Here is a 12894-nt window from a genome sequence, read left to right on the forward strand (position 1 = left end):
ACTGCGGACTGCGGACTACGGGCTGGGTATAAACACAAATGCGGACTCAAACTGCGGACTGGGTATAGAATACGGACTACGGTATAAAATGCGGACTGAGCATATAAAATACGTTTAAATGCAAACCACGGCTAGAAACAACGACTTTTTTTATCGACGGTTGTTGAAGGCGGCACGAAGAAAAGCACACAAACTGCTCGTCAAGATTCACAGCGAAATCAAAATTTATTTTTCTTTCACGATAAATACAATTCCAGTGCCGTAGCAAGGCTAAAATAAACTAAACGAACTAAACTTTGGGAAGTTTTCAAAAAACGACCTGCCGATGAAGTCTACGTTTGTCTCTAAGGCAACTCAGACAGTTTGATAACTACGAACTCACTATGATGACTCTGAAAAGTGAAACATTTGCTGGTTTCAAGATACAGAGACAGTCGGTTTTCTATTTTGTAATTGACGTTGCAAGTGTTATACTCTCTTCAATGTGCATTGGTTTGCTGAGACAGTGTAGGAAGAAAATAATTCGCGATTTGCGTAAATCACAAATAGCTCTTGGAGAACGCTGGAAATAGCATTTCCAAGCCTCTAGATTTCAAAATTTTCTGGGAGGGGGGGGGGGTGCATTCCCCCACACCCCCATAGCGGCTTGCGCCTCCGGCGCTCGCGTGCCCCCCAGTTATTTTACCCTTGCTACGGCACTGCATTCTCTCAAAAATGCTCTGCTCGGTATCTGTGAAAGAAGAGGCTTACCTTATTTAACGCTCTCATCGTTCTTGAAATTTGATTGGTTCGCCTTCAAAACATTCGTCCGTTCCACTGGATGTTTTCTGAGAAATATACGGTGAGATTCCGAGAATTTACTTGCGAGCTTTCCGCCGCCATATTGGATTTGCGACATATACAAGTGCTTGGTTTTCAAAAGAAGACGCAATGCTCAATCTGCACTCTTTCAACTTGAATTTTTTCTCTGCGTCTAGACAAATAACTACTTCGGATATCTATAGCGTCAATACGTGAGATAACTAAAAAAAATAAAAAATAAAAGAGAAGAAACCTTGAGGGAAATCATCAACGTGAAAAGCTACCTTTTACTGTCGAAAACGTATAGTCAGGTCGCTTAGCGCAAATGTTTGGAGAAATCGTTACATGGTTGATAAAAGCAACTTTGCAGAATGATTCTTTAATGACCATTAAATAATTTTATCCGTGGCTCCACCTGAATTTTTTCTTGCAATTTGCAAAATTTGCTAAACGTTTTTTACCACGAACAAACTCTCATTCACCGCTACCACGCCATTTTGAATTGATGCAATGACAGTTGGACAGAAGCAAATATTCCTCTACTCCGTAAGTAATTTGCAGTTCTATGCTTAAATGTTGTAAAAATATATATAAATTGAAGACATTGTTGAAGGTTTCGCTAAAATTTCAATTTTTAGATGCAGTAATCTAAAATGTTTATTATGGTAATTATGCGCTTGTAGTTTGTGGCCGCCCAGGGAAGCGGAACATGCTTAAAGAAGCCTTGAAGAAACGAGATTACACAGAGGTCGCATAAGGTTTTGGTCAAGCTACGGCAGCTTCAATAATAAGAAAATACATTTTCAGCAACGAGGCATATAAATTTATGGATCGTTTCCAGAGAATAGTCAAGAAGCGTCGTTACCATCTAGCCTCAAAACCTAAATGTTCTTAATTTTCAATGGAGACGGTTTGAAAAAGAAAGATAAGCACGAGTCCAAAGCATGCCTTACCGTTGATCAGCCTATTGTCTACAACACATAGAAAAAAATCAAAGGAATCCGATACAGAAACAAGGCACTTTAGGGAGCGTGAACCGCCTCCGCCTGTCTACATTGACCTGAACATGCATAGATTGACGAGATGCAAGCGGATCATCCAGCATTTACACCAGCGGGAAATTTCTATTTCCTATGTCAGGGTCACACAGCTTGAAGAGTGCGAGCACTTTGACGAGGATGGAGTTGTATCCCTTGCCTGCGAAAGGTCTGTTCACTGTTGGTGCCTTAGACAGCCTTCAAAAAGCGGCTCTTTTCTTGTTACCGGCATCAGTCTCCTCCAGTTTCCAACTGAGAACCAACCAGGTATAAGTACACCGCCAACCAGTTACGATTTCTCCATCTGTACCTAGAAAGCTCTCTGCCTTGTTCCACGCTTTGTCTGGTTGTAACATCACATCCAGATTTAGGGGAAAGGGCAGACTTGACAGGCATTTAAAGAGGAAACAGAAACACTTCCCTCTTTAGCCTCCCATGCGATTGAGTCCTTTGATGCCGACTGTGAGCACTTCCGAAAAACTGAACGGCTGGTTATTATCGTTTATGACAAAGAGAGTTCGTCCTTGTTCCTTAACCAAACTAAGCTTGAACTTTTCTGTCTTAAGAACGTTCATTGAGAAGATGCCACCGACGGACAATGCTTTGCTTTAACTCACAATAGACGGGCGTTCAACCTAGGACACTTGTACTGATACTGAGCAAAATATCCCTTCACCTTATAAACACCTTATCGAGTTTCACTCTCTTTATATTTTTCATGTTTTTCTGTTAATTTTTGGATCAAGGGGGTGGCTAGCCACCCAATCTAACGCCACTAGATCCACCCATGTCTAGGATATTACAATTAATTTTTTCAAGCCTTAAACCGCCGCATTTTTTCTTTTGTCAGTAAAAAAGGACTGCGTGGGATGCTAGTTTTAGGGAACCTGGAAATCGCGTGACTTTTTCTTCAATTTGCCTTATGGGTAATAAATATTTGATAAAGGCCTGCACAAAATAGCGACGGACAGCCCATGAAAAATCTAGTTGACCGCTTACGAAAGGGAACATTGCAGAACAACTTTTATGAATTTATGCAAATGAGCTCAAAACGTTTAGTTTTAAATTTCAAGGAAAATAAAAAAAAATCGGGTGGAGCCACGGATAAACTTGAAACAAGAATCGAAAAGAGGCTGCATGCAATACTCTCACAGTGCCTCTCTCCACCCAGGTGTATAAATGGGTACCGGCGAATTTACTGCTGGGGGGTAACCCTGCGGTGGACTAGTATCCCATCCAGGGGGAGTAGCAACACTCCTAGTCGCTTAATGCTACGGAAACCGGGATAAGCTCCGGCTGTATGGGCCACTTGGCTCGGACACAGACTGAAAACGGCAGCTCGATTTTGCGATTCAAAACTCCGGTTCCAAACTCGAATGTTGAGAGGATTATCGTCTGGCTTCACGTGGCAGACACGTACGAATTTTGCCGAATTTTGCTTGTTTTCGCTACACTAACACACGGTTTGTTTTAACGTTTCGCCATTCGCTTATTCAACACCCCTCGGACTTCTGTAATACCAAAAAAGAGGTACGAAATTTCAAGTACTGAAGAAGTTAAAAAATTCTACTGGCAACCCGGTTTTCATTGTCATGCAAATTAGGGTTGTTTGTCAAACTCCCACGTGCCTGCCGCTTGAGGCTGGCCAGATATGCAGTTGAATAACGATAACTAACTCGAACCTTCAAAGGAGATCGAAAAACGTTTGAGATATCGGGAGTTCGAGTTAGCAAGGGTACTAAATTATTAGGGAAAAAACACCTGGAGGATCGGAGAAAGTTCGAGTTTAGCAGGAGGTTCGAGTTATCTGTAATGAAATCGACAACATTATATTAAGTTTTGAGTCGAGTCTCCACTGCAACTCCGATCCAAGAATCAAAGACTAAAGCGAATAAAACAAACACAAATTTTAAGTTCCTCACAATTGGAGGGATTTTAATGTGTTTTGACAGTACTTTGCTGTAATCTACGAGCAGGCTTTCTGTAGGAAAAAGGCTAACTTTATCGAGCTAGGCGAGAAGGTGAGACAACTTTGATGCTCAGTTTATTCAGCCTTGCTTCTAGTTATTTTTAACATCAGGTCACGTTTGGTAGCATTTTGCATGCTTAGTCTGCATTTTATACCGTAGTCCGTGTTTTATACCCAGTCCGTAGTCCGTAGTCCGTAGTCCGCAGTCCGTGTTTTATACTGACCGACTAAACTGGTCAGCGGATGTTAAAACCAAGATGGCTGACGGTAGAAGATCGATATGTTGCTGTAAAAGTTGCTGTAAAATGGACTATCTCGACGTGATAATTTCCGTTCAGATAAAAGCGGATTGCAAGGTGATTTCTTCGTTCACTGCGAGATAAATGTATTAGTGATTTAACAAAATTCTCGTCTTTTTGGTACTGAAGTTGGTTCGAATTGTTAAGATGACAACATGAGGGGTGTCGAATGGTTAATGCGAGACTTTGCGAGACAGCGAGACTGATATCTTTTCTGCGAGCCCGAGACCTTTTTAGCCTTTCAAAAGTAATCGAGACTCCGAGAAGGCGTCAAAGAAAAATACGAGACTACGAGACCCCTGAAATTTGGCTAAAATTTTGCGAGACCCGCAGTTTTTAAAGGACCATTCACCACCCCTAACATGACGAAATCCGCCGAGTAGCACTTGTTTTGCCCCTTGTCAACAACCGAAGGAGTAGAGAACGGCCAAATATTTTTACATATTCTCAGAGCGGAAGGATGGAGCTTGCCGCTGATATGCAGTTTAACTTGTGAGTACGAGCCACTTTTGATATTTTACTACATAAAGTTAAGGGAAATTTGAGCTGGCCTTTAACATCCAAAATAGCCAAACTTTAGATCCTCGTCTCTTCCTTGATAAGCAAAGTTGTTCAATGCGGTTCATCCAGTTTAAAAGGCTAAGGCTTGATGTTCACAAGTATCGGTATTTAAGCGATGTAGCTGCAATATTTGTATTAGAGCGAATGGTTGGACTTTACCAAATTTCACGATCCGGCCAATGGCCATCGAGGCCACCAGAAGGTGTAAAAGGTTTTCATCCAGATTTCATAAAGAAAACAATTTTTCTCCAGTCTAATTCCATATTTGTTACTTACTAATAATAAGAAATTACTGGAGGGATTTTGAGCGAATTCTATTTACTGAGCCAAATTAAGTTTGTGGATCTAAAGGAGACATTCTCTTAACTTCAATAATATCTTTGAAAAGAGCAAGTTTTTTGGTATGGTTTATTTTTGACGTTTGTAATTTTTAAACGATGTAAGTGCTAGTGGCTATTTATTCGTGTTTTAGTTACGCAATCCATTGTTTGTGCGACGCTTTTTATAGATCGCCTTTCAGACACACGTGCGTTGAGATAAGAAAGCTGACATGTCACTTTTAACATTGTTATATAACGTTTGTAAATGTGACAAGTCACGTTTTTTCCACGAGATCGCGTGATCACCCACAGCGGAAAGTAATCCCTTGAGAAATTAAAATATTCCCTTGAGAAATTAAAAAAGTCCCTTGAGAGTAGACAAGAATGTTCCAAATTTTGCCCCACATAACTGCTATTCTCCTATTTTCGCTTGTAAACAAGCAAAAAAAGTCGCAAAAAGGAAGTTAATGTTCTTATGTCTCGACCAATTAAAAACGACGTGACTAAATTAGGTACACAAAGCAGAAGTTTCTCGGGCACTTTAAATTTCGCATTAAAAACTTAACGGTGTCATGGCAACACTTTAATATCGCAGCAAGAAAAGTGTTTTGAATAAGGATCTGTCACCTTGTACCCTTTATGGCGAAATACTAGTGAGTAGGACCACAGGCAGACCACCCTATGTGTTCGTGGTTAATAATTGTTGACAAAGGTCATATGTTGAAATCAATGGCGTGTATAGAAGACATATAGAGAAACATTGTCTCGGCTTCGATTTACTACAAAATATAATATTTACTCTAAATGATTCAATAAAAGTTAGATGAAACGTTGAATGAGTCTCAGTGTCATGTTTTTTTGCCACCCGAGCCCTTTAAGGCGTTATTTTTGCGAGATAATTTAGCGACCGCGCGGTAGAAGAGAGAGAGAAGAGAGAACTTGTTCTCTCTTCTCTCTCTCTTCTACCGGTCGCTAAATTAAAGAACAAGTTCTCTCTTCTCTCTCTCTTCTACCGCGCGGTCGCTAAATTATCTACAGACCGGACCAACACTCAGGGTCTTAAAATAACTGAGGAGAATGTGCTGCCTTTATAATTTCATCTGCAAATGATTAGACATTCTAGTCTTCTCGGAAAAGGACGATAAATCGTAGGTCCCGTCTCCTGTATCTTCAGTCTTATAACAGGGGACGTTAAAGAACCCACACGACTGCATGGGTGATGGACTTTATTTGAAAACTGAATACCGTAACTAGCGCAAGTAATGAGATGATAACTTGATGAGGTCACGGATCACAGCTTTTATAAGAAAAAAGATCTGTTGTTTTTAGATAAGATTTACACAATAATGGCTGCGGTCACATCTACGACATAACTTAAGTTTAACTATAGTTAGTCTCAAGTTACGTGACGTCATACCTAACAATAGTTAGTGCTTTCGGGCGTCTAAGCTAAGCGGTCACACCAATGCATTTAACTATAGTTAGTTCTGAATAGCTTTTGAATAATTTCAAATTTAAATTAGTTCATGACAGCCCTTGTTGTTGTTCTGTGTCTAGCTGTTCGTCTATTTTGCACGGCATCTGGCCGTTGAAGAAAATAAAATGAAGTAAGGATGCTAGACGCCGAAGATTTCAAGCTTTATTTTTGCTAACATTGGTGATATGTAATTTCTTGGCATGTTGTTATTCTTCTTTTCTTTCCCTTCACGCTTTGTTTTGCATATTTATGTTCATCTCGCACGTGCGAAAAGAATTGTCGCCTTCTGATTGGTTTTTCGTTTGTAAACTAAGACTAACCCATGAACCTTGCTTGGGTATAACTATAGTTAGCCTGTATTGTTTTGGATCAGCAAGGCGTAAATTTTCTAACTATAGTTAGGATGAACAGAGAAGCGGTTACATTACCGAAATAGCTAACTATAGTTAACGCCGTCGTAACTATAGTTAGTAGTTAGTAGTTAGTAGTTAGTAGTTAGTAGTCCAATCGATCGCAAAAGGGACCGTCACGCGTTTTGATTCGTGCATGTGAGCATGCTTTCTCGAATTCATTCACTAATTCATTTCAAGAAGAACTTTTAATTAAGCTAAGCAAGTCTCATTCAAGCAACGAATTCCGGTTTAAAGTACCTATCTTCCGTAACTGCATGCACAAAAATTTGAAATTTCACTGCGTTTAATCCTTCTGAATGCAAATAACCTCTCGTTCAATTCTTCCGTAAACCCCCGACATGATCCTCCGATCATTCATTCTTTCATACACTTAAAAAACCCCAGTCTCCAGCCCCCGGCCAAACAATCGTTGAGGAGGGGAGGGTTGGGCGAAGGGAGAAAGTGGACGACAGGACCCGAGCAACTGCACAACTTGCAAAGCATTCTATTTATGTTTAAATCAGCGGTATTTTCACAAGACTGTTATTTTTTTTCAAAGCCGCTGTCCAAATACCATACCGGCTCGTGAAGAGTTTGTTTGTGACAAGCTACCTGCTAAATTTCTCGACTTACCCGTCAATGGCCGATTAAATGTTCCAAAGAGTTTCTCTGTCACTTAAAAATGTTTATCCTTTTCGTCGTTGGCAAATGATTCTAGTAGAAATGTGGGTAGCGAGTGCTTTTTTCTCGAATTTTTTTTTTCTTCCAATTGAACAATTTTATTGACAGAATTGTCTGACTTGTTTTGAATGACCTGTCAAAAAAATGAAAGTTGATTTCTTGACTTCAGCCTTCAGCCAATCAAATCACGTCAATTATTTTAAGTGTCATATGAATTTGAGCTCGTACTAGTTCTGTGTCTTGTATAAACAAATCTTTAGTGAGCTCGTATTATTAAGGCTGAGTGTTTAAACAAATTGCTAAGTCAAGGACAATTAGCACCTCGACCCATTCAACAGAGGGTATCGCTTTGTTCCTGCTGGTTGGTAACTGAAGTTAAGGTAAACAAATGATATTTCTCGAATTTTGGAAGGACATGTTGCAGTCATCGCTATTTTCAGTGACAGACAGGGAAACCCTTTGATAACTGATTTAATCGAGTAAATATGCGAAAAGGTAAAATTGAAACTGTCATTAGCAAAAGCCGCGGTGAGGAATTTGAGATTTTTCCGAACCTCGATCGGTTCATTGGTCGAATTATAACCATTGAACAAATCTTATTCCTCGGTAACTCTCTTGAGAAAACTTTGGAGGTCAGTTTGTGTTGGTGATTTGTGGTCTTCTCATCGAAATTGCATGCATTGCTTTGATGTGGGTTTGTGCTGCTGATCCTACTTTAGTTGCACAGCAAACCCGCTGAACCCTTTGAAAACGAAAGAGGACACTGCATCCTCTGTCATTCTGTACTAAACTGATCAATTAACAAGGGCGGCATAGGTATCGCAGTACAATTTAAACACCAGTTAGCAGACAAACGAAGTTAAACGAGATAACTTGACTTGTGTAGCTCTGAGAATGACACTTGGAGGGCGTGTTATCCATCGCTGAATATCTGGCTCAAAATCCAACAGGCCAAAAAAGCTCAAGACAATTCATAATTGAGCAATTATGAGTTATGACCTCTTGAGGTTCATTTTTGCAAAGGATCCTCTTAAAATACTTACGTCTTTGCAAATTTAAGCGGGCTAATTCCATCGGTACAAATTGTTCTTCCATTGTACAATGGTTCAAAAAAGCAAATCGGCGAAATTCGTTGGTGATCGATACTGCAAAATTCTCCTGCTTAGAGAATCAATCAGAATCACGGACTTGGGTTCCGCTTTTTATCGTGGATATGCGTTAATCGGCTTTCTAACAACCGGACTCTAGTTGCTACTAGTAATACAATTTAACGAAAAAGAGCAATTCGATCCAGGGTTACCTATAATTATAAACATTAGATTCTATTATATACAGCTGTCTTTGGGAGTCGGAGGGGAGATATATTAGATATCCATCGATATTCTTCGACTAAACCGAAGAAACTTGTAGTCATTCATCTATCAGTACTAATTATTTGTAAATCGTAATTCTGCATTTAGAATGGCCAGTCTTGCAATTGCAAGAAAATGTCTAACGGTGCTGCTGGTGTTAGCTGTGTTCTCTGAAACCAAAGCAAGTAAACATGAAAAGGGGGAAATCACTATAGACAAGAAAGGTAATAACATTTTAATTACTTTTTCAAACGCCGCTCCGCTCATGCGCTGAGCCTAGCTAACCACTGATTGCATAATACAGGCGTATGGACATGATTTCACTTACTCCGGCAAATGACATTACCTTTACCAGCGGCCCAGATGGAGCGATAACTGATAGATAACAAAGTGTACAAATCACTATCTTTGAGATGTTTTAAACTGAAAACAAAATGAATTTGATTTGAATGCTGAATCATGCAGCCGTCGCTTTAAAAGTAATACTTTAGGTTTGTCACATGAGTGAAGCGACGTCTGAATTAACCCAAGGAAAGTTACAGGCATGCGCAGCAACCTAATAAACGTCCTTAAAGGAAGCTCTGCCATCAATTTTAACATTCATTACGATGCAGTCGGAAACATGAAACTGAGCCTAGCCTTTGACGGTTTAATCAGACGCAAGTGTCGGTTTCCCTGTTTGTTTCATAGCTATGGAGCGTGTTATAGAACAGAAAACCTCCGAAGCCATCAAGAAGCTCGAAAAACAATTCAAATCAACGTTTATGGCGTACACCTCGACAAACGACAAAAGCAAGAAACACGCGGCACATGAAAAACTTGAAGGTAAGACTGACTGCACATGTACAGGTAAGCCGACTGACAGTACATTATAAATTCGAGGGGTGCTTGTCGAAGAACAAGCCCCCCTGGACGAATTTTAATGTTTATTATCGTCCAATCAGAATAGTAATAAAAACCTCTTTTATACAAGAGAAATTAAAACCTTGATCAAGTTTTAATCCTGGGTTAGTGTTAATCGCCCTTCGAACAACTTGGTCCTAACCTGAAATACCGAATTTTTGCAAATTTGGATACGGTAATTACCATATCATACCCTATTGGTACACTTTGGCGGCATATCAAGTTCGTCTGGTCTTGCCATGGGTATTTTGGCGAGACGCAGTCGAGCCAAAATACAAACCATGGCTCCAGCAGTCTTGGCTGATATGCCCCTGATCGCACCATAAAGGTGTGATTAGGTGTAACACTCATTTTGTAACAGGTTTGGTGAACTTGGTGAAAAGAGAGGCTAAGGAAAACCTTGAAAAGTCTGTTAAAGGCTATACATGTAAGTATTTATCTCTTCTCCGTTTCCTATTCACAAATTTTGGTTGTATGGTCGAAGGGTTGTTCCTCTTTTATTTGTGTTTCTGGATCTAAAAATCGCAATATACCTTTTATACATGTTGGGAAAGTTACATAAAAAATAATAATTTTTGTGTCATAGGTAAAGAAAAGTTTCCGCTGCATGTTACCATCCCTGACCAAAAATCTCAGTAACAATCACGATATATAATATACGCAGTTTGTCAATTTTTTTTTTAATTGAAGAGTGAAGCTATATCAGCGATTGACTGTCTAAAATCTTTAACAAGTTGTTTGTTGATAAAGTTGATTTTTTTCCAACTAGTTGATGTGAACAGACTGTCCGGAAAAGAAACTGGGCGTGTATTGGTGTCTTCATACATAAGAAACAGAAGTAAGTAATGGATAATGAGCAATGTATAAATATATGTAAGGCCTTACTAAAAAATAACACAAGTACGCAGATTACGAACGTTGGTGTAGTCAATATTTGATTCTTGACAAGCTTGATTAGTGACGTATTTTTACTGACTGACATACATTTCTTCCAAACAGTTTTCAACCGGAAAGGGGGGAAGGGTAGCTACGTGGAAATTTCTAACATCTAGTCGTGTTTCTCTGCCTCTGTTTACTCTTAAATTGAAGGAAGAGAGATATTTTTTTCATAAAAATTAACTAAAGAAAAGGAGAGTAATTGTTAATGGGAGCCTAGAAGCTAAATAACCGCACGGTTTCTGAGTTGGCCCCTAATAGCATTAATATAAAATAAAGAGCAGCAAGGAAGAAAACTGGATCAGGTAAATAGTGCTTAATAATGTTGTTATGATGTTAATGATGTTGTAGTGTTATAGTGTTATTCACTTCTAGACTGAAGGCGAAGAACCTGTACAAAGGCTACGCCCTGAATGTCTTTGTTTATTTACATGTTTCTTTTATTATCCAGGGCAGTTGTGGGGGTCATGTCAGCCTGTTTGTCAACACCGATGCATTCCGACATGTGACCTGTTGTGCTGCATTACAACACCGTTCGTTGTACCAAAGAAAACTGTGAAGATCCTCGAAAAACAACTGGCCAAGGCCCACATTAAGAAGAAGAGCAAGATCGTCAAGAAACACTCGAAAAAGGAGCACGTCTGTAAGCCGACATGCCAGAAAGCTTGCCTACCTTCGTGCAAGTTTAGTTGCTGCTTCACTCCTAAAAAGCACTAAATTAAGCAAAGAGATTTTAGAGTCGTGGAGAGAAGATGAGAAGTTATTAAATCTGTAACAAGAAAGGTTCTAAGTGTTAACCCTGTTTAACAGAAAATTCCATAGTTGTACCAAGATCATGTGACTAGCTCGTAGTGTTATACAGTCGAAGCTCTCTTAACGGACACTCTCGTAAGCGGACAGCTCTACTTACGGCCACCTTGTTAGAAACCCCGTTTTTACTCCCATACAAACTCTGCATTTTTACATTCTCGTAAGCGGACATTCCCGTAAGCGGCCGCGGACACTTTCCGAGATTGCGACTTAGACTTTTTCTTTGTTTTTAAGCTCCCGTAAGCGGACACCGCAAAGAAAATCATATAAAAAACCTCTGTATCTTGTATTAATCAATCAACTTCACATCGCCGTTCGTCACAATGATTTTACTGAAATTACAGTTCCATATTTCAGTGTTTGTTTTGTCGTCATCCACGTCCGGTTACATTTCGAAACACCACTAACATGCATATTACCATTATGTTAGCTGGGCAAGCTCCCGTAAGCGGCCATCTATCCCCTACACCTCTAGTGGCCGCTTACAAGAACCATTCTCGTAAGCGGCCAGCTCCAGTTGCGGACACTTTTTTCGCGTCCCGAGGGTGTCCGCTTATGAGAGCTTCGACTGTAGTGTTATTTCGTTGTTTTTTGTTAAACTCCGTCTACGTATTGCCGTGCACGTTACGTTAAGAATTAACAGAAATAGGAGTTTTAAAACTTCCGAGTTCCACAACGAGAAAGAAAATCTGTAAAAACACAATCACGTAACGCTGATGACAGGGCATTCTATAATGCTTATTGATTCATTCTTTTTCGTGATTGTCCTGCAATTATCACAAAAAAATCATTTTATTAAATATTATAGGATGCCCTGCGGGCAGGATCAAAATTGGCCGCCGTATCTGCAAAACGGACTATGCCATTCATAATGAACAAACAGTACTATACCTAGAGTCCCAGAGTGCCAGTTTATATATCTAAGGGGTTTAAGAGCTTCTACACTACAGTTGTTACCTTCAAAAGCGGACACCAGCTTGTGTTTTCCCCTGAGAGCTCGAGAGGGGTTGGTCTTTGACGGGATTGAAATCAATGGCCTGCTCAGGGCAGGCCATTGATTTAGGGCCTGGGCCTGCTTGAATTAGTTAATTAATTGGCGTATTTATTTATTTATTTTTTTCATTTTTAATGTAAAACTTAATAAAACTATCTTAACTGTATATACAGCCTCCTTATCTCTAGTACGCTCTATGCCATTACTGGTGCGGCCTTTGGACTTAAGGGGCATGGTCGGTGAAAACCCGTGTGCAGATAAGAGCCCAGTTTCTCAATTTGCCATCACGTCACAATGTGCCGTCAAACCCGGCCTAGTCAGACAGCTAATATCGAAAGTCTACATGCCAGCTTGAACTCGCT

At 39.8% G+C, this 12894-nt stretch overlaps 2 protein-coding genes across 3 annotated transcripts in view; both read left to right on the forward strand.

Moving 5' to 3' along the window:
- LOC144644462 (acid-sensing ion channel 3-like) overlaps positions 1-12894 on the forward strand; it is a 176890-nt gene that overhangs the window by 90452 nt on the left and 73544 nt on the right. The window lies entirely within an intron of this gene.
- On the forward strand, positions 7757-12698 carry LOC144644476 (uncharacterized). 2 transcript variants are annotated; one of them, XR_013569116.1, is made up of 7 exons: positions 7757-7917; positions 8998-9113; positions 9580-9714; positions 10154-10219; positions 10562-10630; positions 11180-11576; positions 12101-12698. XR_013569116.1 is itself a non-coding variant. In XM_078503973.1 (6 exons), the coding sequence occupies exons 2-6, from the start codon at positions 8999-9001 to the stop codon at positions 11443-11445; spliced, it is 651 nt and encodes a 216-aa protein (XP_078360099.1). In that variant the 5' UTR covers positions 7757-7917; position 8998; the 3' UTR covers positions 11446-12698. The 2 variants fall into 2 exon arrangements, 1 of the variants encoding a protein (XP_078360099.1); XM_078503973.1 differs by having other exon boundaries at positions 11180-12698.

Source organism: Oculina patagonica, chromosome 2, assembly GCF_052425735.1.
Source record: "Oculina patagonica isolate OP01 chromosome 2, crgOcupat, whole genome shotgun sequence".
Classification (NCBI taxonomy): Eukaryota; Metazoa; Cnidaria; class Anthozoa; order Scleractinia; family Oculinidae; genus Oculina; species Oculina patagonica.